The sequence below is a fragment of the Branchiostoma lanceolatum genome, chromosome 18, assembly GCF_035083965.1.
Source record: "Branchiostoma lanceolatum isolate klBraLanc5 chromosome 18, klBraLanc5.hap2, whole genome shotgun sequence".
Classification (NCBI taxonomy): Eukaryota; Metazoa; Chordata; class Leptocardii; order Amphioxiformes; family Branchiostomatidae; genus Branchiostoma; species Branchiostoma lanceolatum.
Window position 1 is genome coordinate 861,484 of NC_089739.1, and position 27,119 is coordinate 888,602.

At 40.3% G+C, this 27,119-nt stretch overlaps 3 protein-coding genes across 4 annotated transcripts; 2 read left to right on the plus strand and 1 right to left on the minus strand.

Moving 5' to 3' along the window:
- The first annotated feature begins 36 nt into the window (after positions 1-36).
- LOC136424239 (uncharacterized) lies at positions 37-12,734 on the plus strand. 2 transcript variants are annotated; one of them, XM_066412771.1, is made up of 18 exons: positions 37-193; positions 889-995; positions 1,333-1,377; positions 1,889-2,042; positions 2,233-2,304; positions 2,528-2,616; positions 6,089-6,245; positions 6,831-7,003; positions 7,871-8,056; positions 8,593-8,797; positions 9,045-9,137; positions 9,805-9,865; positions 10,195-10,308; positions 10,469-10,526; positions 10,677-10,745; positions 10,983-11,046; positions 11,387-11,458; positions 11,799-12,734. In XM_066412771.1, exons 1-18 carry the CDS (start codon positions 137-139, stop codon positions 11,943-11,945), a joined length of 1,923 nt encoding a protein of 640 aa, XP_066268868.1. In that variant the 5' UTR covers positions 37-136; the 3' UTR covers positions 11,946-12,734. The 2 variants fall into 2 exon arrangements, with proteins under 2 accessions (XP_066268868.1, XP_066268869.1); XM_066412772.1 differs by lacking the exon at positions 37-193 and adding an exon at positions 268-404.
- Positions 12,735-13,579: 845 nt separating this feature from the next.
- On the minus strand, positions 13,580-18,011 carry LOC136424544 (uncharacterized). The gene is made up of 7 exons (XM_066413159.1): positions 18,004-18,011; positions 17,765-17,847; positions 17,346-17,498; positions 16,643-16,776; positions 16,147-16,285; positions 15,600-15,737; positions 13,580-14,883 (listed from the first exon to the last, which is right to left on the minus strand). Exons 1-7 carry the CDS (start codon positions 18,009-18,011, stop codon positions 14,564-14,566), a joined length of 975 nt encoding a protein of 324 aa, XP_066269256.1. The 3' UTR covers positions 13,580-14,563.
- Positions 18,012-22,243: 4,232 nt separating this feature from the next.
- Positions 22,244-25,882, plus strand: LOC136424360 (uncharacterized). The gene is made up of 5 exons (XM_066412930.1): positions 22,244-22,398; positions 23,471-23,608; positions 24,168-24,353; positions 24,976-25,104; positions 25,529-25,882. Exons 1-5 carry the CDS (start codon positions 22,335-22,337, stop codon positions 25,609-25,611), a joined length of 600 nt encoding a protein of 199 aa, XP_066269027.1. The 5' UTR covers positions 22,244-22,334; the 3' UTR covers positions 25,612-25,882.
- The last annotated feature ends 1,237 nt before the right edge of the window (positions 25,883-27,119 follow it).

Sequence of the window (27,119 nt, forward strand, 5' to 3'; positions counted from 1 at the left end):
GTCGATAGCATAGTGGACGATTCCATCATAAGGTGAAAGGTCAGTAAGAATTTCGCGGGAGAGGAAATGATCACAAATTTTACTTCGAGTTTTTCGACCTCTTCTTTTATATTCTACTAAACATTAATAGCTAAACATGATCTGTATCATACTTGTTGCGGGGCATGGAATTCTTCTGGAAAAAGAAATTAAGGTAAATGTCACAGGGCTTTTCACGTAACGTTTTTTTCGGACCGCCATGTCAATATTTTGATTGTAAATGTTTGAACTTAATGTTTGTTTCTGCCTGGGTCCCGGTAAATAGGTTCCATATGGTTGGTTGAAATCGCAAGCTTGCCTGTGTAGAAATGATCTGTGTCATACTTGTGGCCGGCCATAGACACTTGGGGGGACTAGACTGCAGGGTAAGGTAGACACGTTACTGTATAACTTTAACTAGATACCGTTATGTTGACCAGGAATCAAGGTGCCAAAGTTCCATTCATTCCAGTGACTAATTTTCAATGAAAATCGCCCTTATGCAATATGGCTGGAGCCTCTTCAATTCAGACTTAAAGGTTTAAACAGATGGATGTGTGTGTGTGGATGTGTGTGTGTGTGGATGTGTGTGTGGATGTGTGTGTGTTTGTGTGTGCGTGCATGTCTGTATGTGTGTGTGTGTGTGTGTGTGTATGTGTGTGTGTGCGTGTCTGTCTGTGTGTGTTTGCGGGTTTCATAGTCAAGGCTTCATGATTTTAACTTTTTGCTTTTGTTACAGAAGGACTCCTCAGGCCGGGACACCAACCTCCAGGGAGTTCCGAAGGCCTTGCTCTGTTATTTGTGTGTGTGTTTAATGTATGTGGTTGTGTAAGAGTAAAGGTTCATGCAAACTGTGTGTTGTTGTTACAGAAGGACTCCTCAGGCAGCTACACAAACCTGCAGGGGGTTCCCAAGGCCCTTCTCCCTGGGGTGGGGGGCAGGAAAATCCTCACCTTCTGGTGGGACGCGCTCAACACGTGAGTAACTTGGCACAAGCCACACCTGTGTTCTAGATCTGTACTTAGACCAAGGATATAATATAATGTCCTTGGTTAGATTGAATAAATCAACTAATGCTACGGGTTTTAGCCAATTACACAGGACATGGGCATAGTAGCTACTGTAGAAATATAGAGTCTTTGGTTTCACATTCAGGCTGACGAAAGGCTCTTTTCAAACGGTGGAACGTCTTATCAATCAATCAACACAGTATTACGTACACGTTGTTCCCTTGGAAGGACTTTTCTAGGATTGAAAGTTCCCCTAGGCCTAGACTGCCAAAAGATTTCATTTGTTTGTGTTTTTTTTTTGCAGGAGGCAGCTGTTTAGTGATGTGTATCTAGTGACCAATGCAGACAAGTAAGTATTTCATCTATTTATTCATTGGTTCAGCATTAACCATTGTTGTTACATTCCAGAGTTGTCCAACTAGCAGATGACTATGTTATAGGGCTAAAACTGTGCTAATACTGTATTTTAGAATGCATACTAAAATGAATGAGTTCGTGTTTCTAACATTTTCAACATTCCAATAACGGATGAATATATGGATGAAAAATTAATCAATAAAAGAGTAAAAAAATAAATGGAAGAATGAATGAAGAATGTTGTAAATGAGCTAGGGCAAGAATGAATAAAGAAAAGAAGGAATACGTTGATGAAGGTCAGAAATCCAGGTAATAAGAAACACAAGGTGACAGAGTTACTTAGGCAACTGGATAAAATTTGGAAAGAGTCTGACATTTCAGACAGCATCCGCTGTCTTTTATCAGTGACTAAATGAAAATCTGGATTTACCAACTTTCAAAGGAAAACTCTATTAGGAAGACATTAAACCGGCAAAAATAAACCATTGTGATGTTTTTCTCAGGTACAAGCACTTTGAGCGGTGGGCGACGGCTCACGACTTTCCGGTGGAGAATATCGTCAACGACGGGTCCACCACGTTTGAGGCACGACTTGGCTCCGTGGCCGACTTTGAGCTCGTTCTACGCAACAAACGTGTCAACGATGACGTCATGGTGGTATGTGTTTCTTCTTTGACTAAATCATATAATACAGTATTTGTATCTACATTTGTATTTATGAGGAACGCCGATAAGACATTTGAGTTGGCAAGAGTTGGTGGTATCTCGAGTCGTGCTAACAACTATTACTACTTACAGTCCAGGTCATGTTGTAGTTGATGTAATATGGTGTATCATTATTCCACAGGTGGCAGGAGACATGCTATTCCAGGACCAGAAATTTGACCTGTCACAAGTCTTAGACTACTTCAAGCTGAAGGTGAGCATGAGTAAAATTATCTCTGTCTGACAGAGGAATAATTTTTCTTAGGTTTTTGATGTTTTCTGTATCAATTTTGATAATGAAAAATTCATATGTGTAATAAAATGTCATGATTAGACTGGGAGGGACAAATTTAAAAAACTTAAAGTTTGTTAAGGTTTTATTTTAGGGCATTGCGGCTAATTGGAATCAGAAACAGTTCTGCCCTGATGTGTTACAGGATGGAGAGTTGGCGATCTACTATGAAATGGAACCCTCGGAGAGAACAGAGTCACGAGGGATTGTAGAGGTGGAGAAAACTACCAACAGGTGGGTCAGTCAACTCAACATGTAATCTAGTGTTTTTGATATTAATCTTAATTACAATACCACCAACAACCTTTTTTATGTTCACCTTAAGGCTTAACAAAAGGGAAACATTGTTTTTTCCATGTTCTTTGCTCTTCTTCCATTCCACACAAATGAGGTCAATGTCCAGGATTCACCCCATGTTTTGTTTATTGGTTTATTAGGATGCCCTTTAGCCCCTTTGAGGGGCTAATCTTCCAGGGCACATTACACAATGCAACACCTAAAGCATACACCAGATATACACATAAGTACATATTTACATAAAAGTGCAGACTTAAAGGATTGAGGTCAGAGGTCAGACCAGAGAACTAATCATAACTGGATAATTAAGTCAACAAATGATCAGATGTTAACGAATAGCATAGTATTAAATCTTGTACTGGTAATTGACACCTTCTGATGTTGGATTACATGATGTAGTAGTTGGCAGGACATAGTTGGAGGGGCTGGTCACCATATATGAATGTATTTGAGTAAGACAGTAGTAGGCAGAGCATGCAGTCACTGTAGTTTGTTAGGTTAGGCCATGTGAAGGTAAACATCATGTATTTGCTTGCAAATGTTGCTAAAATACCTGTTAGATCTAGATTCTGTTTATTAATAGGCAATTTTGGAAGCAATGTTATGATAAACTAGTGTCCATTAAATGGCACAATGAAATTTTATATATACAATGTGAATGTTGACAATATTTGCAAAGTATGGACATATATATAAGTTAGAGGTCTACTGATCAATTTGATAACATTTTTACTCAGGTTCAGTAGTTATAAATTATGGAGACTGTGTGGTCCATCTCACCGGTTACTACTAGCTGCCCCTCTGTTGCCATGGCAACAGCACATGGCTGGTACGTGTCTATAGGGATGTGTTTGAGGAATCTGCCCGTTTTGTCAAACATTTCCAAACGACTGTTTCCACTGTTTGCCACGATAATGTTACCTGCCCTGTCTGTACAGATGCCACGAGGACGCCACAGCTTACCCTCACTTCCGTAACCAAACTTGAACCAAGATTTTCCATCTCCGTTGAACACAAAGACACTATAATTTTCCCTGTCTGACACAATTATGTTCCCTTCCCAGTCCACAGTGACAAATTCTGGGTTCTTCATCCCCTGTTGCTGACCCAGGGTACTAACACATGTTCCATCTGGCTTGAACACCAAAACTTCACTATGTGGTTGATTGTCCCTGTACCTGTACCTGTACTGTCTTTTGGTTTGTGTGATGAGGATGTGGTTCCTCCTGGTGTCCACAACAACTCTTCTCTTGTTCCCTGTCTGCTGTAGGTCAAATTTTGTCAGCGCCCTGCCCTGTTTGTCGAAAAGCACAGCATACTCAGCAGGAATTGTTCTCCCCATCCTCTGGTTTTTCTTCCGGTCAACCCACCCCACCACCCACAGGTTCCCCTCTCCGTCCACAGCTACATCATTTGGACACATTTTCTGTTCCCCTGACTCGACTGTTGGGTATTGGCGGACCTGTCTATCTGACACAAGAAAGTTCCCTGGCACAACTGTTGGGAACTGTCTCACAAATGTTCCCTGCAGGGTGAAGACGTGGATTCCGTTGTTCATACCGTCTCCTATAAAGATCTCATCATCATCTGACACGGTAACACCAGATAGATGCAATAAAAACTGTCCTGTTTCTGAATCATATCCACCAAATTTGATTGGTGCAGTTGGGAGAGACTGGACTGCCACATGCCCCAATACTGGCACCGAGGTGTCTGTGGGCTGGAAGACAGCAGGTTTGATTTGTACTGGGGGCGGTGCTGCTTTTCCTCTGTACTTTTGTATGACTGCAAAGGTTTCTTGGCTTAGACTCATATATAGCCCTCCCTGCTGCATTTCTTGTTCAGCTCGATCACAGGCAGCAGACAGTTCATTGCAATCTGCAAACACTCTGTCCTTTTCATTACTTAATGTCTTCAAGTTCTTGGTATAGTTTTCTTGTGATTCAGACAAGAGTTGGTCTTTTCTCTCTGTGAGTTTCTGCAACGTTGTCTGCGCCATTTGGTTGTAGGCCTGAGTGATAGCATTGTCTCTCTGCCGTTTCTGTTTATTCAGGTCTTTCACTGTCTCTCCTAGACCTTTGACAAAGCTGTAATAACTTTCCAGAATGTTCCTTGCCTCATTGATCAAGGTCTGGACCGTAGACTTCCTTTCCTGTGCAGCTTTTTTGATTGTTGTTGTTCCATGACCATCATGGGCCTCTTCCAAACACAGTTCACAGATAGGCACTTCGCATGGTTTACAGTAGAGCTTCAATGTCTGAGAGGGGTGAAAGCCACACCTGTTTCCAGACTGGGGTTGTTCCTTTGTTTCCCCTGACAGCGTTGCTTGTTTACGAAGTTTTTCACACATGTTGGCCACAATGTGGTTGCCCGGCAAACCTGCGACCCCCTGGGGTGGCAGCCTGAGCTTCAGACGGCAGTTTGGGCACTGGAAGGTCCCTCCCCTCCCTGCATGGTCCTGTGGCAGTCATGAGTCAAGTCAAGGCAAATTTGTTTAGGACAAGTCCAATAGCCGGGGTTGACTAAATATAATGTAACTATTTAGAAACTATTTCAGATAACTCTAAAACTTATATTCGTAATGAATTGAAGAATACTAATTAAAACTTGTCAAGTTGAAGATGGCATTCAATTTGTAAGAACAATATTGCACAACAATAACCTTCATAATTAGTATAAACATGGTCATGGTAGACTATACCTACATATTGTAGACAACAATTATACACTCATTTAGTTTGAGGTGAATACTGTGATTATACCTGTGTGCAACTAGAGATTTTTCCCAAGCATTTATATCGTAATTGTTAATTGAAGTAACTGTATATATTGTTCCTAATCCTAAAAAAGTTCTTAAGAAGCTATATTTTAAATGTTTTGAAGTCCTTTACCATATCAGTTTGGGATCACACTGATGGTTGAGTTGGTTTAGCCCAACAGTAATCATTAACACATTCATAAACAGGTAGTAGGCAGGTGCTGGTCATGTGCCTGTTTGTTTTAGATGGTTGATAAAATGTTTGACAGTACTGCTGCTAGTCCTGGAAAATCAATAAAACTTTGTTTACTTATACTATATGGAGAAAGAATGTTTTTCTCCATATTTTGAAGCTCTCTGGCTTTTGAATGAATTAGACTGATGTTTCTTATTCGTATCTTATCATACAAAATGTATTAAACCCTCAAATAATTAAGCTAAATTAAATGTATTTAGTGCACTAAGAGGGCAAGCAAGGTTGGTACTATCCCTCAATCATTCTTTTATTCCTTCCTGCCAATTAACAGGTTCCTTCAGAAGTCTGCAGTTGACCAGACATTCTAATGTCTTTTTAGCACCGGCTTCTATAATTGCTTCCCACATCTACTCATCCACTCATCCACTCACTCCTTCCTTCCTTCCCTCCTACAGAATCTCCAGGTTTCTTGAGAAGCCTGCGGCCGATCAGACATCTTCCCGTCTGGCCAGCGTGGTTTTCTACTGCTTCAGAAGGAAGACTCTCGAGACTTTCCCACAATTCCTCGCACAGCATCCTGACGTCAACAGTCGAGTGTTTGGGCAGTACATGGTAAATATGCACCTGCAGTACCCAGCAAATCTGCTAGGGAGCATTCCTGTTCAATGTGTATACTTGGATACTTGGATATTGTGAATCACTTTAATATAGCGGCAGGAAAATTTAGCCATTGAGGGAAAATAGAGTAGGTCACAGCACTTAGATTTAGCGGTAGGAACAAATATTACTGTCTAAAATATTAGTGATCAAATATTTCGAATGCTGAAATTTTAGCTGTTGACTAACGACCGTTAAATGAGCTAAAATTAAGTTGCATTTAACAAATCAAGAATTACAGTACTTTGGATACATCAAATCATTTTAAACAAGTACATGTACAGTCAAACCAGACCTCTACTTTTTCAAGACTCCCGAGGAGTCACTACAGACAGGTTAGACACACAAGTATTTTAATAAATGCTTTACCAGCCTTAAGGGTGTCTAATCTAACATAGTACAGACTCTGATGTAAAACTTTGTTTGAATATTAAAAGTTTGTGTGACTAGTGCTGTCAAAAGTCGGTAAGTTAGTTCAGCATTAATAAAAAAAGAATAATGTAAAAAAAAGTTTTTCATTTATGTTGCTTTTGTTTTCAGAGCTGGCTGGTGAATGAAACGGACCTCCCCGTTTACGGCATGAAGCTGCCGACCGGCTTCCAGCTGATTGGTCAGGTCGGACTGGCGGACTACGAGAAGTGGCTGAGCTTCTTCTCCAGTAAACAGTACGAACAGGCGGCGCGGAAAGTCATCACTGCACGGGCGTACGCTAGGTTGGGAGCTATTAACTGCTAAGCATAGAAATGTTAAGTTCAGCAGACGGAGTCAGACCTTCAAGAAATGGCTTACCAGGCTGGCAGTAAGCTCATTCTCCAATAAACATTACAAACAGGCAACACAGAAGATTTTCACTGCACAGGCATATGCTAGGTGAGGGACTGTTAACTGTTACAGTAGAAGTGTCAGGTCCAGTCTATCTGTTAACCGTAGAAGTGTTACATTTAAGTTCAGCCATTGCTTTGTACACCATTATTGGCTCGCTGATTACGAGAGGTGGTTGAGCTTCTTCTCCAGTAAACAGTACGAGCAGGCTGCAGGGAAAGTCATCACTGCACGGGCATCCGCTAGGTACAATACTGCTAACTGTAGTGTCAAGTTTAGCAAGTCGTTATAATTGACTGAGGAACTAAGAGAAATGGCTGGGCTTCTTCTCCAGTAAACAGTACGAACAGGCCGCAAGGAAAGTCATCACTGCACGGGCATCCGCTAGGTACAATACTGCTAACTGTAGTGTCAAGTTTAGCAAGTCGTTATAATTGACTGAGGAACTAAGAGAAATGGCTGGGCTTCTTCTCCAGTAAACAGTACGAACAGGCCGCAAGGAAAGTCATCACTGCACGGGCATCCGCTAGGTACAATACTGCTAACTGTAGTGTCAAGTGTAGTAAGTCGTTATAATTGACTGAGGAACTAAGAGAAATGGCTGAGATTCTTCTCAAGTAAGAGATACTTTCTTCTCCTAGTATAATTGTAGTCATCACTGCACAGGTGTATTCTAGGTAGGGGAATATACTAACTGTACAAGTGTCAACTTTACTCACAAAATAAATTCTTTACATTTCATTATTTTGCCCTGTTAGGATTGGTCTCATAGGCAACCCTTCCGACGGCTTCTACGGCAAGACGATCTCCATGACCATCGCAAACTTCTGGGCGGAGGTAACGATATCGGAGAGCGAGCGTGTCGTGCTGACCCCTAATCCCCTGTGTGACCCCACACAGTTTGGCAGCCTCAGCGATCTCCACTGTCAGAGTAGGAAGGAGGGGTGAGTCGCGTCATCCTGACCTCTAACCCCATGTGACCTCTAACCTTGCATGACCCCTAACCTCCTGCATGACCCCTTACCCTATGTGTGACCCTACACAGTTCCGCAGTCTGAGCCACCTCCACTGTCAGAGTAGGAAGTTGGGGTGAGTTGTGTCATCCTGACCTCTAACCCTTGTGTGACCCCAAACCCCCTGTGTGACCCCTGACCTGTGTGACCTGACCCAGTCTCAGCAACCTCTGCTGTCAGAGTACAAAGGAGACAAAGGAGGGGTGAGTTGGGAATTAAACATTATGTAACACTGAAGTACATTGCTCAATAATTATAGTTCATCTGTGTTGGCGGAAATCATTCTGAAGTAAATGTTGATCTGCAATTTCTTTAAAAGTTGGACAAATTTTCGATTGTTCAACTGTCCATGCGTGGGCCTGAACCTTGGCAAGTTTCAATAGTTCTACTTTCAGAAAGTTTAACTTATCGGCACGTAAACAACATTAAAAATGACACATCTAATGCTTACCATGATGTTTCCCCAGCTACCTTGGAGGTTTGCGTCTGATCCAGGCCACGTGTAAGAAGTTCTACCAGTACTGTTCCACTCGGGGCATCGCGCTCGCCAAGCGGAATTTCACCCTGAAATACGACACCAACATTCCGCGGCAGGTCGGCCTGGCCGGCAGTAGCGCCATCGTCACGGCAACGCTGAAGTGCCTCATGCAGTTCTTCAACCTCACAGACAAGGTCAAATTGTTTGCCTGCATTTTCTACAGACAGTCTATTTAATTATAAGGAAAAAAATGCCTCCATCCCTGGTTTGTTGCAAAATATAAACCTTATGGTTTGATGTTGAATACAACCCAGCTATTGTAGCATTAATTTCTATCTCTTTTTTCTATTTAGAATTTTATCTCCCTTTGGAACTGCTATAGGCCATTGAAGCTCAATTCATCTCAGGATGTTATTTATTTATCTATTTTCTTTCCCCCAGGACCTGCCGAAGCCGGTGCAGCCCCAGTTCATCTTAGATGTGGAACAGGAGGAGTTGTTCATCACAGCAGGGCTTCAGGACAGAGTAGTGCAGGTGGGAACATATTTCGATAACGAAGAAACAAGCAAACAAACAAGTGCATATGGGATACCCACTGGTCCTCCCACCCCGCTCTTTGTTTCAGTGTGTTATTCAGTACCAAAGAGAGGGCTTTAAGCCAGATAAAAGACTGAATGATGAACATTGTTCAGCACCAGTATATCTTTCTCTCCCTCCCAGGTTCTCTGATTGTTGGTGTGAATGTTATTCAGCACCAAGGAAAGGCATCAGTAGGGCCAATGTAGAGTCTTCCATTGCAGACAGAACCTACTAAATGCGTGTTAAGCACCCTAAGTTTCTGTCTCTCTGGTTTTGCCATTGTCACAACAATGCCTGTGTGAATGTCATTCAGCACCAAGGACAGGAACCACTTATGTTTATATAGGATTATATGCCACAGATAGGACTGAATGGTGAATGTTGCACCAGTATCTATTGTCTAAGGGCTCTGTCCAGAGACACCGGAATTCATATGGAGGACCTGAGTGCGGCCATGGCGGACAGGATGGAGTGGTCAGCGGTTGTGCATGGACTTGCTCCGTCCCCCCCCGGGGGTCGACCGATGATGATGATGATCTATTGTTGCCACAACTGTATAAGTGTGAATCTTATGGTTCAGTACAGTGTAACCCGTTCCACCATTTTGCATATCTTATACCAGGTGTACGAAGGTCTGGTTTACATGGATTTCAGCAAGGACATCATGAGGGCTCAAGGTCACGGTGAGGAAGGGCAAAAGTCAGAGCAACATTCATATCATTTGAGATCTTTTTACTGTATCCAGAAAATGACACAAGATACAAAATATTTTTCATACAAGAGAAATTTTGCTGCTGAAAAACATTTCAAGGTGATGAATTTTCAATTATGTTAACTTAGTAGCTGTCAGCATTTTGCAAATATGATCTAAAAAGCTTCAAGACTCTCATGATGAGGACAGTTGGTAATACAAGTTAGTGTTGATTATGTGTACCTAACTGTAGTACCAGTCCTACAACCATAATATACAGGCATATATAAGTGGCATGACCTGTGTTTTGTTTACTTACAGGTAGATACGAGTGGATTGACCCTTCCAGAGCTCCGCCCTTATGGCTGGCATACCTCAGTGACCCCAGCGACTCAGGTCGTTTCCATAGCAACGTCAGACAGAGGTTTGATGCTGGTATGTATTATATGGATTAATCAGATTGAATTTCGATCATTTCCTGTGAAGAATACAGAAAAGTAGTTTCATATTCGAAAGGTAACAGATACTCAGAAATTTCACACAGCAGCCGCTGTCCTTGTCAGTGACTTAAGGAGGTTTTGATTTTGTCTTATAGGTGACAAGGAAGTCTTGGATGCCATGAACACATTTGCAGACTACACAGACCAGGCCAGGTATGTTATCATCACTATGTTCTTAGACCCCCTTTCCATAATAGTGCAGGAATGAAAGCAATAGATTGACACTGCACAATATTTCTACTTGCATCAAGCTTTTATTTAATTCTTTTATCTATTAATTCGACTTATTTTCCATGTTTTCAGAGTATCACTGGAAGCAGGGGATGCTGGGAAACTGGCTGAGCTCATGAACATGAATTTTGACCTGAGGAGGTAACCACAATTATTTGTCTATAGAGTTGAGAGAAAGACTAGAGGAAGGTTGAGAGGTTCTTAAAATAGATTGTAACTTGTAAGGTCAGGGAAGGTTGTCATCAGGATACAGGTCAATGGCATGTCAGGCAAAGTGTAGAGGGAGGTCATTGAATAGAGATAGCCTGATAAGGGAGATGGGAAATGTGCAATTGGCTATTTGTAGAAAGTTGATATTTTGCACATTTTTTTTTCCAGAAAAATCTACGGAGATGCGGCTGTGGGGCAGAAGAACCTGCAGATGGTGGAGATCGCCAGACTGGTACGGAGGGGAGGGGGGATGGAGTTAAAGGGGGAATGGAGGGATGAATGGATGCAGGGAGTAAGGATGAATGGATAGATGGAGGAATTTAAAGATGAACCGAAAAATGAAGGAATTTAAGAAGGGATAGATGGATTTTAGGAGGGATGGGTAGATGGATGCAGAGAGTTAGAGATGAATGGATCCAGGAGAGATTTAAGGAAGAATGGATAGATTAAAGGAATAAGGGGAACGAACAACTTGAAACTGTGAAAAGTTCACTGGGGGTTGCACATTGTCTAGTTTGTTACAAATTCATTTTTGTTGTTCTTATGTTTTCCCTTTGTTGTGTTTGTTCCAGCATGGTTCTGCTGTGAAGTTCTGTGGCAGTGGAGGGGCGGTGGTTGGCCTGTGTTCCGATCAGAACAACCTGGTACGTACAACAACTAACATCAAGTCAATATTGAATGGACAATGTTGGATAATTGGTCAATGGATGCAGTTTCTGTAGTTCTTCTGCTACCTGCTAGATGGCGCTGTTGCAAGAACACAGCCAAGTCTTTTGCATATGGCATGCATTTACTTGACTGTTGCCACATAATTATATTATATTGCCTGGTACAAATAGCTATACGCAGTGGACCTTTACTTGCAGTATGTTGTAATCAGTTTCATTTCATTCCCAGTTAACCCTCTACTTAGCTTGTAAGAGCAGAAACGTACAATATAGGTCTTTCATTTAAACCATTTAATCCTAGCATTTTTCATTTCAGGTTCAGATGAAGAGGCAGCTTCAAGAGGAGGGATTCGTAGTTTGTGACATCATCCCATACACCAGCACCCCTACAGGCAACAATGGTACAGACCTGTTGCCAGGCAACACAGCTGACAGCCATGGCAACGAGCATCAACAATCCTGAGATTCTAGGAGGACTTCCTTTACAGTCACAAAAAGAGGGGTTCTCTAAGAAAACAACACTTGCCTCATTTTCTGCAGACTGCTTTTTTTAGGAGACTATATGATGGTATTACAAGAATTGATGATGAATAACCTTTATTTATCCTGGCAATACTCCATGCAGGACGGTAGTTAAGTAGTATTGGAGAACAAGACAATACATGTATATCTCATTCCCATTCGTCTTTTAAGGAGATTTTATGAAGCTATAAATATTGTAATATTCCCATGAAAAAGACGAAGATAATGTAGACAGTTTTTACAGAGCACGTTCAGGTTTATTGTACTGTGAAAATTCCAAATGTAAGTCTCCAGCCCTGTGCTTTACTTGTTTTCGTATCTATTTATTTCTTCAAATACATGTATTAATCTTTAGGGTGGTCCCTTCAGTTAACTAAGTATGTAACTGATTTCCAAGGGAGCCCTTACATTTAATTACATGATAAATCATAACAAATCAGGATACAAATTTAAGGATCATGTAGACGTGTAGTATGTACATGTAGCTCACTGTGTAAGGAGGAGACAAAGAGTGAAACAGGTACAATAACACAAAGTACAAAGATATACAACAGGTGCTTAACACTGAGACTGACCGAAACCCTTACATCTGCTTGGAGATTATAAGTTCCCCAGCTTTTTCCTCAAAGACTACTACAGTAGTAGCTGTACATTTAACAGTAGATAGTTACAATCTAAGACAAGGACCACTGCCCTCTACAAAAAAATGTCTAGCTTAGATTTTTTTATTTTTCATATATTGCTCAATCAGAGTGACTCAGCCTTCCTTTCCTTTCCTATACAATACTGGATTTTAAATCAAGTCACATTACAAAAAAAACTTGTGCATGACTCTGAGATATGTATAAATCTGACGTGTGTATACTAAACCTTGGCAGTTAGTGATCAGTGTAGTGGCAAATTGCAGACCTTGACTACTTTGTGAAAAATATAGAACAGTAACTTTACATCAACGTAACTTGTCCATAGAAATCTACATACATGTATATCGGTTACACTATCACTCTACAATGAGCCATTGACCAAAAAATGTCATGTATTTTGCTATTATTGTATTTATAAAAATGGATAAAATTGATGCTAAAAATACACTGCATTGCATGATCATGAAATACCTAATGGCATCCAGTTTTTTCTAGTGCATGTATAAACCCTCTTACAATAAGTCTTAGTAATTCTACTCTAAGACTTCATCACTTAAGCACAGCCTCTATGAAATGAGCTCTTTTTTGTTCAACACGACTTTAACATTCAAATATTTCTCAATTTACAAATTAAAATAGCATTGAACAGTTATGGCGAATAAATTTAAGATTTATAATCTTTAACAACACAACAGAACAGCAGTTGACTAATAAAATTTCATGGATATTTCATACCAGTCCTGTTTTATATATGTGACTGTACACATGTACAGTTTGATCAAAGAACTTTTAAAATTTGTCTGCTTCTAAAACACAATTACTCAGTCTGACAGTCTAACTAGCTATAATCTCAATCAGAGTTATATACCCTCCAAGAATTTCATCACTGTCTTTTGTTACAACCAACTACAAATTATGTAAATTGCAAACCTGTACATATGATATATAAGATACACAATGTCTATCATCACATAATGATTGAGCCTTCTTTCTTACTTCTTACCAGATTGGCAGTGACAACTGCTTTATTTTTTTGTTGCCAGTTCATTGTCTTGGTTCTCATACACTTTTTATGTACATGTAAAACTTCAGCAAGAGTTTCAGATGGAATGGGAGGATAACTTGATTCTGAGTACATTCACTCCCTGAAACTGTGTGTACCAAGGTACAGACTTTCCCTCAGAATTCATGTCCATTTTCAAGTTTAGAATTTATCATATCAAATCTCGGAACCAAGACATTAATATGGCGTGGTCTTAGTTAGAAAAAACATACAAGTATGTACTATGTACAAGAATTTATAACTTTGATCCCTGATTTTCCAAGAGGTAGCTTGATTTTCCAATTTGTAACACAATATAACCCACATGCATACTAGTCTAGTGCATGGCTAAGTTTGAAGCACTGGGAGGGAAGAGCTTATAAAATCAATATTCAGTATTTAAAATAATGAAGTTAGAATTTTGCCAAAATGTGGTCACCCAATGTTTCCCAATCTCAGTTTTGAATTATCAAAACAATATTATATAATGGTATCAATAGTACCATCACTTTTCTTTTTAAAATACATTCAAATGTATGTCCAGTTTATAATAAGTATACCCAAGCTAGTTTTGGTGTTGTCATTGTGGTGATAACAGTTAAGCACTAGATCGAACAAAAGCCCTTTTGTGTTAATACAAATCATTATTTAAAATAAAAAAATTATTGTTAATGGAATGTCCAACGAAATATAACAAAACTGGCTTTTATGTATTATGTACATCATAATGATTCCTTACCCTTATTTTGCACAATTTGCATGGAAAATTTTCCTTACTTTCACATTTTATTACTTAACAGAATACAATTTCTTACTATCAACTACATTTTGATATTAAAACGCTATTTTAGAAAAGTAATTTAGGACCTTTTTCTACCGCTGGTCATGGCGCATCCAACACTCGTCCACCCTGCGAGCCGCTAAGTTAAATTCACGGCTGCGAAGAGCTGCAGCAAGGGTGCCAGGAGAAGCCAAGGGGTTGCGCTCTCGCCACAACACCAGGACCTGGTGCAGCTTTTCCTTTGCATTTCGGTCGTGGTCTTCTTCTATTGCGCTGATGTCTATTTCGGTTAGCCCCAGTGCTCGTGCCAAAGGCTTGCGATTGTTTGCACGAAGGTTTCTCCCTACAGTTTCAAAAACATCCACCCACATGGAGCTTGTATTGTTGGAGCTTTCCGGCTGAGTGGGGGGCCCTGAAAAGAATTGGTTTCCTCGTCAAATATTCTGAATCTTGTATCAATCAAATTTTGATATTATAAAAATTCATTAAAAACAATTGGCATGTCAGTTTAACTGTTTTGGCTAGTGAACATATAGTAATTTGGCACTAAAACTGTAAAGATTTACTCCAACACAAAAAAAGTACATCAAATTTTTGTCCTACTACAGTCTTCCTTAGAATTCAAGTGACCAATCACATTGGTCAGGTGACCTCAAAGACATGTGACATCAGCAATTGGTCATTAACACTTCAAAGAACAGAAATGATTTGTGTGAAGAAGTAGATGACAAACACACATACTTAAACGCAAAGTTAACATTACTAAGTCTTGCTTTAACCACTTAATGCTTTGTAACTTTATAATGTAACTTGTCAATGTACAAGTCAAGTCATTTCTGAATATCAGAGATCTACATGTAGGAAATTGAAGAATTAAATCTTAATTCAATGTACATGTATACCACTGGATTACAATATGAAAATGTCAGATGCTTCATATCTCCTTCCAAGATCTTTCTTTTGTGATTTTGAATCCCTGAAGAAAGATGTTGGAAGCTATAGGACATGGATAAGATTCAAATGTGGATGGCTCATAAATATATGCATGACATTTACGATACAAATATCATTCAATCTTTAGTCCTTTTGAACCTTAGAAAACCTGACACAACATGACATCGATCTCACCAGCTCCTGTTGATACTACCACTGGGTAAGGCAGGGTCCCGTCCAGCCCGTTAGATGGCTGTGTATGAGGCTGATCAGTCGAACCATCCTGAGTCGACACTCCTGTTCCCGGTCCTTCATCAGCTGCGGGAGTGAGATCTAGAGGAGGAAATGATTCATCCGCTGTTTTCCTTTTTTTTTACCATCACATTGTTTTTCTAAATCAGCCTAAATGATGAGTGTATTGTCTGAGTGGCTATGAGTCCCAATGCATAAAATACAGCATTGCCATACATCTTATGTGTTGCTATCTTTGTCTGTGGGAATTTGTGTAAGGGTGGTGAAACAGTGCCAATCAATCAATCAATCAATCAATTAACCGATCACCAAACAGTTGATCAATCAACCAATCAATCACTCATTAACAATCGATCTCTATATACTATAAGGATGGGAAGTTCCTTCATTGTTAACCGTTGCATCAAAACTTTTATTGTTAGACTTAAAACAGTTTATTTCCTCTTAAAAAATTAAATGGAACTTTTTACCTGACTGTACACACACATACCTGGTTCTGCATTGTCTCCTGGTCTGACTGGTGGTCCCTCATGCTCCACTCCAAACTCTCCCGTGGGAGGACCACTTGGACCTGAACCATCCTCTGAGTCTTCATTTTCAACATGGACTTCATCAGCAGGAATGGGTCCCTAGATGTGTACAGGACATTAAAGATGATACTTTTCAGTGTCACACTTTATCATACATAATGCAGGGTCAAAGATTAACTGCCAATATCAGTATGTGAGCTTAAGTATTTTGAGGTTTAATATTGGTCCAGATATAATATGTATACATTATATAGTTTTGCAAAACATTGTCAATGTAAATATGCTACTTAGTGTTAGTACATCTACATAATTGTGGAAGAATTTGGGTTCATGAGATCTTTCTGTCACTCATTTTAAATCAATCAATCAACTCATATCTATCTTACTCACCCTCCCTCCCTCCTTCCCTCTCTTTATTTCCCTCTCTATGAAAATCATACATATAAAATGTATTACCATAGGTATGTCTCCATTGGTCAGTGGTCTGTTTTCCGGATCAGTTCCTGACCCTTCCACAGATCCTCCACCAGTCCCTGTTGTCCCTCCGGAGATGACAGCAGACACCCCGTTGCCGTTGGTGATGGGTGGACCTGAAATAGAATAGCATCTAAGTTACAAGTTCTTAAACATAGATATCATATTGCATGCTGCAAATTTAGGAACACCAAAAACAACTAACTATAAGACCAACAGGTCCGTAACACCGACTCCTAAAGACCAGTACAATTGTGGTAAATGAAATTATTGCATAGTATCTGAGTATACTTAATTGTAAATGCCATTGTCATCACTGAGGGTCAGGGGACTGTGCTTGCCTCCTTGCATTAACCCCCTCCATGCCTTCCTATATATATCTGCGGCATAGTAACTGAATTACAGGCTTATATCTGTCGTTGTTAGAGGTCGTGTGGTGTAACGGCAGGATTTTAGACTCAGAATACGGGGGTCCCGGGTTTGAATTCCCTGATGATGCCATGATCTTGTGCCCTTGGAAATAAAGGCACTTTACACGAATTTCCCCACTCCACCCAAGTGTAAAAAAACGGGTACATAATGTGTGTGGGTCACGACATCAGCAATAGCTGCCTGTGTCCCACGTTTATTGCACTGTTGCAACTCCAATAAAATCCACCCAAAATCTGTCATAATATTGTCTTACCTTGTATTGGTGGCAGTCTATTTCTGATCTTCCACACAATCACAGCAAGAAGAGCGATGATCACTACAGCAGCTACAGACAGGCCGACAGCAAGTCCCACGTCCACCCCATTTCCTGATTCTCCCACTGTCGTGCCATCACCTGGCTCTTTGTCTGTTTAAACAAAAGGACCATTAGATCGTGAATCTGTACAATTAGGATGGGATTGTGATAACTTGAAAATACTATCAGTAAATGTTCTATATTAAAAATAAATACTATAAATAATTGTTCTATACTATGAACTATAGATTAAAGCTTATAATAAGCAGGTAATGCTGCATTTTAAAGGAAAGGACTAAAAATATGAAGCAAAATGTATAAACTAGGTATCATAAAATAATATGCAATTATCAAAAACCTACACTTCAGCTACTTACCAGTGACAGACAGTGTGATCCTCCCACTTTCTCCATCCCAGTCATAGACAGGACTATTTTGGTCATAAACCCTGGCCTTGCACCTAAAAAGAGGTGCAAGATTTTCATATATATACTTATATGGCCTCCTATGGTTAATACTAACCATGATCAATAGTTTACGAAAGGCGTTGGTGTGGCGCAACAGTTAGAGCGTTGCACTCAGAATTAATAGGTCCCAGGTTTGATACTGGTCATACCCTGACATTGTGCTTGGGTAAGGCACTTTACAGAACCTTCCCTGGCGGTGGAGTGAAGCCCTATGGTTCTCTTTGGCTAATCTGTATAGATAAGAAGTGTGCTAAATGCTGCCGATGTGCCAAAATCTAGCACATTTGCCATGCACCGAGAACCGTAAATTTTTTTCATTTTATTTTTCAACCCCACAAGTTTGACTGGCTATGGATAAACGGTACTACATGTGTATGAGAATGACAGTTTATGCCACAATTAGGGCAGTATACTGTCAATGCATTTAAGTTTGCGTGGTTTTAATTTCATGGTAGACAAGAGATGAAGTTTTGACGGTGGTTTTAAGTTCGCGTTTGAAACAATAGTAGCGCTACAGTCATAGGTGGGCAAAAGAACATAAAACCACTGCGAACATTTTTGCATTTACAGCACAAAGTTCTTGTAATCTGTTATATCATATAAAACATAAAATGAAGTCTCCCTCACCATATGATGTCTCCATTGTTTTCCATTTTCACAGGGTTGATGTTGAGGGTCCTGTCTTCACCGATCCTGATGCCGTTCCTGTACCAGGCATAGCTTGGCGCCGGGTTGCTGTCATCAGTGTCACAGGACAGCTGCAGTTCAGCTCCAGGCTGCAAGGAGGAGCTGCTGTTGTAGCCAGTGACAGCTATCCTGCTGGGAGGGTCTGAAAGCGACAGTAATGCGTTAAAGTTGACATCATTTGGACAGCATAAACTTTATCTTAAGCAACAGGACTGACACAAAAAGGAAGCTTTGTTAGGGTTTCACCAACTTAATGGAAATTCATGTAGTGTACTGTAAATGCAGAAATGTTTGCGGTGGTTTTATGTTCCTGATTTTTGCGGTAAACTCTTCAGCGCAAACTTAAAACCACCGCAAAAACCTTTTGCCCACCAATGGCTGTAGCACTACTATTGTTTCAAACGCGACTCTAAAACCATCGCAAACACTCTATTTTAATTTTATTCTCTCTACCACGAAACTAAAACCATGAGAACATCAATGCATGCATTAACATGTATCTCCTACACAACGTTAGGTTATACCTACATCTGACATTGAGCTGTGACGTCTCTCCCACCGTGCTTCCTTGTGAACAGCGATACCCTCCGGCCACAGCTGCTGAGTCGTCTTGTCTTGAGACGTTCCTTATTCTCAAGTTCTTGCCGTCCACAAAGTCGACCCGTCCCTCCCACTGCTTCTCAAGCAGCTCGACCCTTCCATCTGTAGAGCAGTAAGAGACATTTTGTTGGATATTGGAGTCTTTCTTTCACATATCTAGTATTGTCTCTCACCTGATTACGTTTCAATGTCTATCAGGTAGGCACAATATCTTCAGAGCTTCTGACTGGAGTACTGTGCATAAAATGATCAAATTGATTTGTTGCCGAGGCATCAAAACATAGGCAGGTGACAGATTTCACTGGTTGTGTAAAAGACACCTCCAAAATCCTATGCTACAAGTTCTATATTTATGTATTTAAAGTGCAATTTAATCAGGCTATCATGTCCACCCTGTATGCTAATCATTTTCTATATTATCTTCTGGGTAATATGTGACAATCCTACACTACAGTCTTTGATTAATCTAATCAAATACAAAATCATTTCTGTCTGTACCTGATCTGTTTCCATTCCACAGGTGGTAGAGCTTACACACACACATGAACAAGGAAAAGTGGATTATTGGTTTTGTGCCATATCACTAGTAGTAGAACTGTTTCTACCAGTAACCAATACAGTCCATTCCTATAAATGTGCATGTTCCATTGAGGTTTTATTCTAAATGAGGATAAAACCCCACACATTTGTTCAATTTTGGATTGATGTTATTCTTTGCATGTAACTGTAAGAAAGACAGTGCTACTAGTACTTGACAAGACTTTTTATCAGGACCTTTTATAATAAGATCCATTCCGGAGATCCAGTGAAAGACAGTCAGAGATGGCAGCTGATCTCACCCCAACAAATACAAAATACAAAAAATACAAATACCCCAACCCAAACTGCTTTAAGGTCTCATTCAAGAGTTTTTTCTTCCCATAGTGGGCATGTTCATGCAACAAGGTCACTCACTCAATCAATGTTGAGCACATTCACCCTATAGCTAGATTATGAAAAAAAAACTTGCCAACTACATGAAACTTGAAAAAAAATGTCTGTTATCATGTACAGTAATTACAAACTGCTAAAAATTACTTAGCAACACCCCACAAAAGGCACTTTCCAGCTGCAGGTGTATGGCCGCACCCCCCAGAACCCAGGTCTCGCGCGTGGCTGCCAGACTTTACCTAACTTCTCCAGGATGGTGTGTTATGCCAAAAGGTATTTTACCGGTTATGTGAAACATAGTAGTAGTATCCGGTATTTTGATTAAACTGCTGCCGGGGTCCCAGACACAGGGGTGGGCAGCAGCCGGCTAGTCGTCACACCCCTCTTACAAGTAAACATACAAGTAAACAAAAGTAATACATAGTGAAAAAGTACCAGGGGCAGGGTGCTTGAGCAGAATGATGATGTTGACTGGCTGTAGCTGCCAGAACAGGATGGCTGTAGAGTTGTAGGTGATTTCACAGGGTAGGACTGCAGACGCCCCCTCGCTCGTCCACACCTCTGCACCTGGAGGGGAACATATACATGCTTACCTCGGGTAACAGGTGATTTTTTTTTTACTTTGATCATGAGCATGTTACTAGCTGTACTTCTTGGCCGGTTATAAAGATAAGTTTATTGCAAATTCCTGCCCGTAAGCTAATTGCAAGTACGTGTACATGTAACACGGAGTGGACGGACAGACAATAATGAACAGTATAACAAATGTCTACTCTAGTCTTAACTACTGCCACTAAGTTCTAACTTATTGAGTTCGACTTATTGAGTTATACTTCGAGCAGGAAGGCAGGAACACATCTGCAGCCAATATCAGTCACATCTTCATCTCCCTCCCCTTTGATTCCCCTCCCCTATTTGGTCCACGTGTGAACGATCCCACCATGGCGTGTGAGAATGCATGGCATACAAGGTATATCGTCACAAGATCACGACAACTAGTGGCATCCAACCATTTAGATACAGGTCTGTGAAGTTAATGTTGTCAAGGGAGTGTTTCCTAGTATATGTACAAAGCTGCCAATCCTTATATAAAGTAACCTTGCATGTGCAGTTCAGGTATAATACGTAACAAGCACTGTTGAATTTAGTTTCAAGCTTAGAGAGCCTTGCAGAATTTAACGTAAAACGTTGTCAGCCTTCCTGAATTTAGCATAAAGCGTTATCCTCCATACAGACCCTCTTTTACTCCTCAGTCATACAATCTCACAACTCAAAAATGTCCGCATAGAAAAAACACCTGTTATGTTTCCTCATCCCCCTTTCACGAACAGACACCCTACAACTATAATAGCAAACGTACCCTGGAGTCCAAGTATGCTGAGGCACAACACCAGCATGAAGCAAAGAACGTCAACAGCAGCCATGTTGTTGTTGTTGTTGTTGTTGTGACTGTCCCGCCTGGTTGCTTCTGTCAATGCACTAGCTAGAGACAAGGAGGTCCTATTTAAACCTCCTTGCTAGAGAGCAATTTCCTCTTGACTTGTTTCAGTTCAATACAAGCCAGGGATCTGTTGCCAGTCGGATGTTAAGTTCCTGCTAGTATCCTCTGCTTCTAGTGTTTATTAACAAGTCTATCCAGTTGCGAGGAGGGTGCCGGTCACATGCTGGAATTCCCCTCAGACTTCAGATCCCGCCCTCCCACGTTTGTTGTTGTCGCCAACTCCCCTCTCCCTCTCGTTTCGGGTAATAATTTCCTGGCTCACTGCCAGGTGACGTCATGGATACTCAGGTGTACTTCACTCGTGATCGAAGACCACACCTTCCTTAAAATGACGTGAAAACAGGCGTGGCCGTGGTGGAAATCGTCAGGTTTGAGATGTATTTCCGGTTGGGGAAAACCCAGCACATGTTTGGTGACGCAATCTAAAGGTCAAAGAGCAAGCTCGTACCCAAGTCTTAGAGTTTACCAGAGCAAAGTTTAAAGTTCTTAAGTGATATTTGAATAACAAGGAGTGCAGAATATTACATTTATATCACCTTTATATATATACTATACCAGATCTTGTGTATAATACAGCATGATGTTGTTACACAGATACGGAAGGTCCTGGCAGTCCTGGGAACGAGGGACAGATCCGCCATCAGCACGCATGCGCAATCACATTAGTCGCCGCTCCCGGGAAAATCAGTCCGGATTTTTTGCTCAGCGATTTTGGAGGGGATTTTAGCAACAAAACAACGTTTTGGAGGCGAGAGCGTCATCATGGTAGACACTACATACCTTGCAGCGGTGGTGGCGCTAGTTTTGGGGACATCAGTGGAACAGGGTAATGCTATTTTTTCCTACTCTATACGCGATGTTCCAGACATGTGTTACCAACTCTACCCCCCTCCCCCAAAATTATTTTCCTGCCTAAACTTTTTTGGTTACTCGTGTCTGCGTGTGTGTCTTTGAATACGATAACTGTGCCTGGATGGATTGTTTTTATATTTGGTACGTCTTTATGACACAACGAAAATTATTATTAGATTTTGGGCCCATTAGCGACTGGTATGCAGTGATTACGATTTTGATATCTCATCTTCTGGACCACCTGTGGTTTGACTTTGGTGACAGGTAGCTCTTGATTTTGAAAAAAAAAAGGTAAAGTTTGGTTTGGACCCCCAGCAGCTTGTTCTGGAACTGCAGCCTGTGCAGGGGTGTTTTTGTTAAGATTTTTGAAAGGTGATAATTAGAGGTAGGGTTGACAGATTGTCATGATTTTCGTTATGTACGTAGTGTAAGTGATGGGCGACATGATTAAATAACAATTATATATGCAGACCAGGAACTCATTTTCATAATTAATAAGTAAATTTTATAAATAAAAAAACTCCAATGCATTCCATGATACTAGTACAGATAGGACCATTCAACCATGTGGCATACATAACCGAGATCTGAGGAGTATTAATAGATATAGAATATTGAGAAATCATTTAATTCCGTATACAGGAATTCCATACTTGCACTATTTGCAAACATGAATATGTAAATAGACTAGAGACCCTTTTTGTGTAACGATTGACAAGGAAATTTTATGCTAGTCTTCATAGTTTAGATAATACTTGCATACTTTGGACATGTTCTGTTATTTGGATAGAGAAGATAATCATCTGATCTGACGTTATTGCCACAAAATTCTTATTGACAGGAACATCCTGTCAGAAGTCTTGGCCTTTGACGACTTATGAATCGATGTCATCATGAAGTGTTATGATGTGGATTTAATGTATGCATGCTAAGAATAAGATAATAAAGCAAGGAAATCAAGCTATGAAAATCAAAACACTGAACATTTGAAGATTTACATTATTTAGATGCTGGTGAATAACTGCAGTTCTTGTTCTGTCCACCAGGTGGCACTGCTACCCCAGTAGAGAGGCCTGTGGTGGAAGGGGGTTCTGTGGAGCTACGTTGTGATATTCCCTACGTCAGAAGCGAGGACTTCCATTGGTTGAGGAGCAACGATGGTGTCATTTTGAAAAGATGGGCAAGTGAGTACTCTGGTATACAGTGTTGGACAAGGTTTAGAAAATTCACTTACCATACTGTAACTACAGTATAGGTACTGGCCCAAACCACTTTTCACTGGCCAAAAAATTACATGGCATTCGGTACATTCATTTTTAATATGAAGCAAGAAAACCCATTTATTTTTCAATTAAAAAAAAATCTCTCAGCAGTTTGAAGCCGGAACGGCTCATGACACTTGCATCATTGATCAATATTGGAAGGCCTGGGCTGGGTACCTTAATCGGTGTCTGACAAGCCTTTAGGGCTGGTCTGTCCGGGCGAGCCGCTGGCACTGGCGTTGGGAGTGAAGTCAGGCTAGTGGACCAATATCTACCCACATCTACCTAAGGAAAAATCGCACCCATGCGCTTGAATGATTGGCATTTTAACTTGTGCCCTTAGCAATCGGTCCAACCCTGACTCAGGCTGTTTCATGTTGTGAAATAATGTCTGAAAAGAGCAGGTCATGTTGACATACTACCACCTTCAATAAGGTCAATGGTTCAATGGTTCATGATTGCTCTTAATCATTTAATGCAGATACTCAGCCAGATGAATTCCAAATCTTCCACCTGGGGTTCCAAGGCCGTGTCAGCCTGGAGGGGCCTGACGGCGTGGATCTCAGGATCAATAACGTCAGAAGGGAGGATGAGGGGTCCTATTATTGCCAACAAATAGGAGCAGATACTAGTAGAGATGGGACTCCTCAAAAACTTCTTGTAGCCGGTGAGTAACTAGCCTAATTCATAGCATTTTTATGGGATTTACTGTCAGTGTTGTACCGGCCCACTTTTCGGATGTACTTCAAACTTAACTTCAAACTTTATTGAACAATCAAAATTGCAGTCCTTTATTGGACTGAATTGCATTGATTTTACCATCACTTCTACTATTGCACTTTGGATAATTGAATACATAGAGCATAAAAACATTATTATTCATCATTATTAAAATTTTGATAACATCAATAGCAATGACATATAGACATAGAGTGTTGGGCGGACATCACACAGTCAACATGGATGACAGAGTTCTAGGGATTAACAAGTTTTTGTGTCTATTTGATCTACATACAGCATTTCTCCAGACGTAGCAGTCCTGTGCTGCTTCTATTATTCTATGTGACAATCTGACGTATATGATATTAATAATGGGAAACCTTTTCCTGTAGCAAGAGTTCAAACTCTGTTAGACTTCTATGTCCAGTGGCAGGGCTAGAATTTTGATTATTTATTTTGAACTCTCATTGCCAAGGTCTTAGTGTTGGGAAGACAATGAAGGGCATTTTCTGCAGACAGATACAATGTACATGTATCTCCTGGCACTCATATTGAAAATACATTTTCAGATGCAGGGCCAAGGCTGGACAGTGGGGACATCGCTGGAATCTCTGTTGGAGCTATTAGTGGCATTATCATTGTTATTGTAGCTACAAGTACCATCACATATTATTGCTGCAAAAGACGAAATCAAAAGAGTAAGTGTTTTTATGGTATTTATAGTGAATCTGTATATACATTTTATATTATTTCATTTAGATTTCTGTCATATGATATTCCTCGGATGAAACATGGCTTATTATTCCCAATAGAACTATCAATGATATTTGTACACATGTAAATGTATCATTATATGTTTTTTTATTGTTTTTTGAAGAAGAAAAAAGGTATGGGCTACAGTAAATGTCAGTAACAGGTTGAATTAATATATTACCAGAAAATTAAATTTTTATTTCTCGCTTGTGTCAGACAATGCCATTTCCAAAAGTCAAGATAGTATGGCTTTGAAATTGATATTTACAAGTAGATGCAAACATCATGGACTAGTATGCAATGCTTTCTTGCTGATGGCTATCTGTGAATGATGCTTTCTACTGCATTGTCTCTCTCTTCTGACTACAGCTATCCTGATTGTAGCTGGCTACATGTTCCTGCCGCACACGACTGCTTCCATCTACTTCTCTCTACTGCAGGCCTGCTACTAGTAGGGTTTCGGGTTAGATGCCACGTTTTTGTCAGCATTGATATTTGAATCCTAGGAAAATAACACTGCGGCATTTGTAATTTCTTGATTTATTGTATCATATTCGATGATCTGGGAACTATATTACATGTTTATCGTTGACATGTCTATCCAGGTTCAATCTGCCTAACAATTTTCAATGCTTCAAACTGTGCCTTAATTTGTATGCATGATGTAATCTAGAATGTAGAAGCCTGGGTGCTATCCATCTAGTTTACCGGGGCTACCATACTCTCTTCATCCTTTTCTATCCAGTTAATTCTCACTGTTTACAGGTCCCGAACATATTATGATTATTTACCCCAGCGTTCCCGCCAGAGGGGCGTCTGCCTGTCAAATGATGGCCTCGTTTAGCTTGGGACAGTCTATAGTCAAACAGAAGCAGTCCATTCTGAAATATTGCGACACATATTTTGCCGAGATTTCAGTAGAAAAATTGAGATATTCAGCACTTTGTGTTTTCCACTGAAGCTGTGCTCATAGGGTCACCAACCATGGTCAGAAAATCAGAGTTCCTGCCACACACGACTGTTTCCATCTACTTATCTCTACTGTAAGGCCTTTCAGGCTTTGGGTTGATTGTCACATTTTCGATCGGCCTTGCATACTAGAAAATAAAGACTTTTTTAGCTTCTTGATTCCGATTAATGTACTCTATAGTCTGTGCACTATACATTGTTTATACATGCAGGAATTTACAGTTAAGGTCTATTAGATCTGATTTATCATGGTTCTAGAATCTATATGGTTTTGACACTGTACCATTATTTGTATGCAGGATGCAATACACAGATCCTGACCCATGCATTGCTTCTTCCTTGTGTCCCTTATAGGGAAAAGAAGCAGACGTGAAGAAGATTCAATGGAGATGGATCCCATGATGTCTGGAGGAGGTAGGACATATACTGTAGGACTTCATAGTCTCATAACACTTAAAACAGTCAATGATGATGATTGGGAATTTCAGTATTGTATCAGTTATATTTTACAACTCTAAAAGGAATGGTTATTCAAGCTATCTGAAAGTGGTTCACCATTACCATGAACCATTACCTCCTCATCTGTTTGTTAGAACTGAGGACCCGAGGCTCTTAGGTCTGTCCACAAAAACAAATGTGGTTTTCATTCTATGTTAGATATATACTTTGAACTTCTATGGTTCATTTCCTAGTTGTTTTCCCAATTTTAGTGATATTACAGAGAGTGTTGCAGATGTTTGAGTTTGATCGGCTATGTTATTTTTGTCTTCCTCTTAGCAAATAAAACTGAGGCAAAGCAAGGAGGGGTGGCTTTGCCAGGCAAGGGACCAGGGGCCAGCCCAAAGCAAAAGGCACAGGGGAATGCAGGTATGCCTCCTATGGATGTTGTGCATTGAAATCCATTCCCTGGATTAAGCTTCAACTGCAAAAATATGTGATCCCGCAAACTCAAATCAAGTTACAGTATCTTGTTTGCATCAGTTTTGCTTAA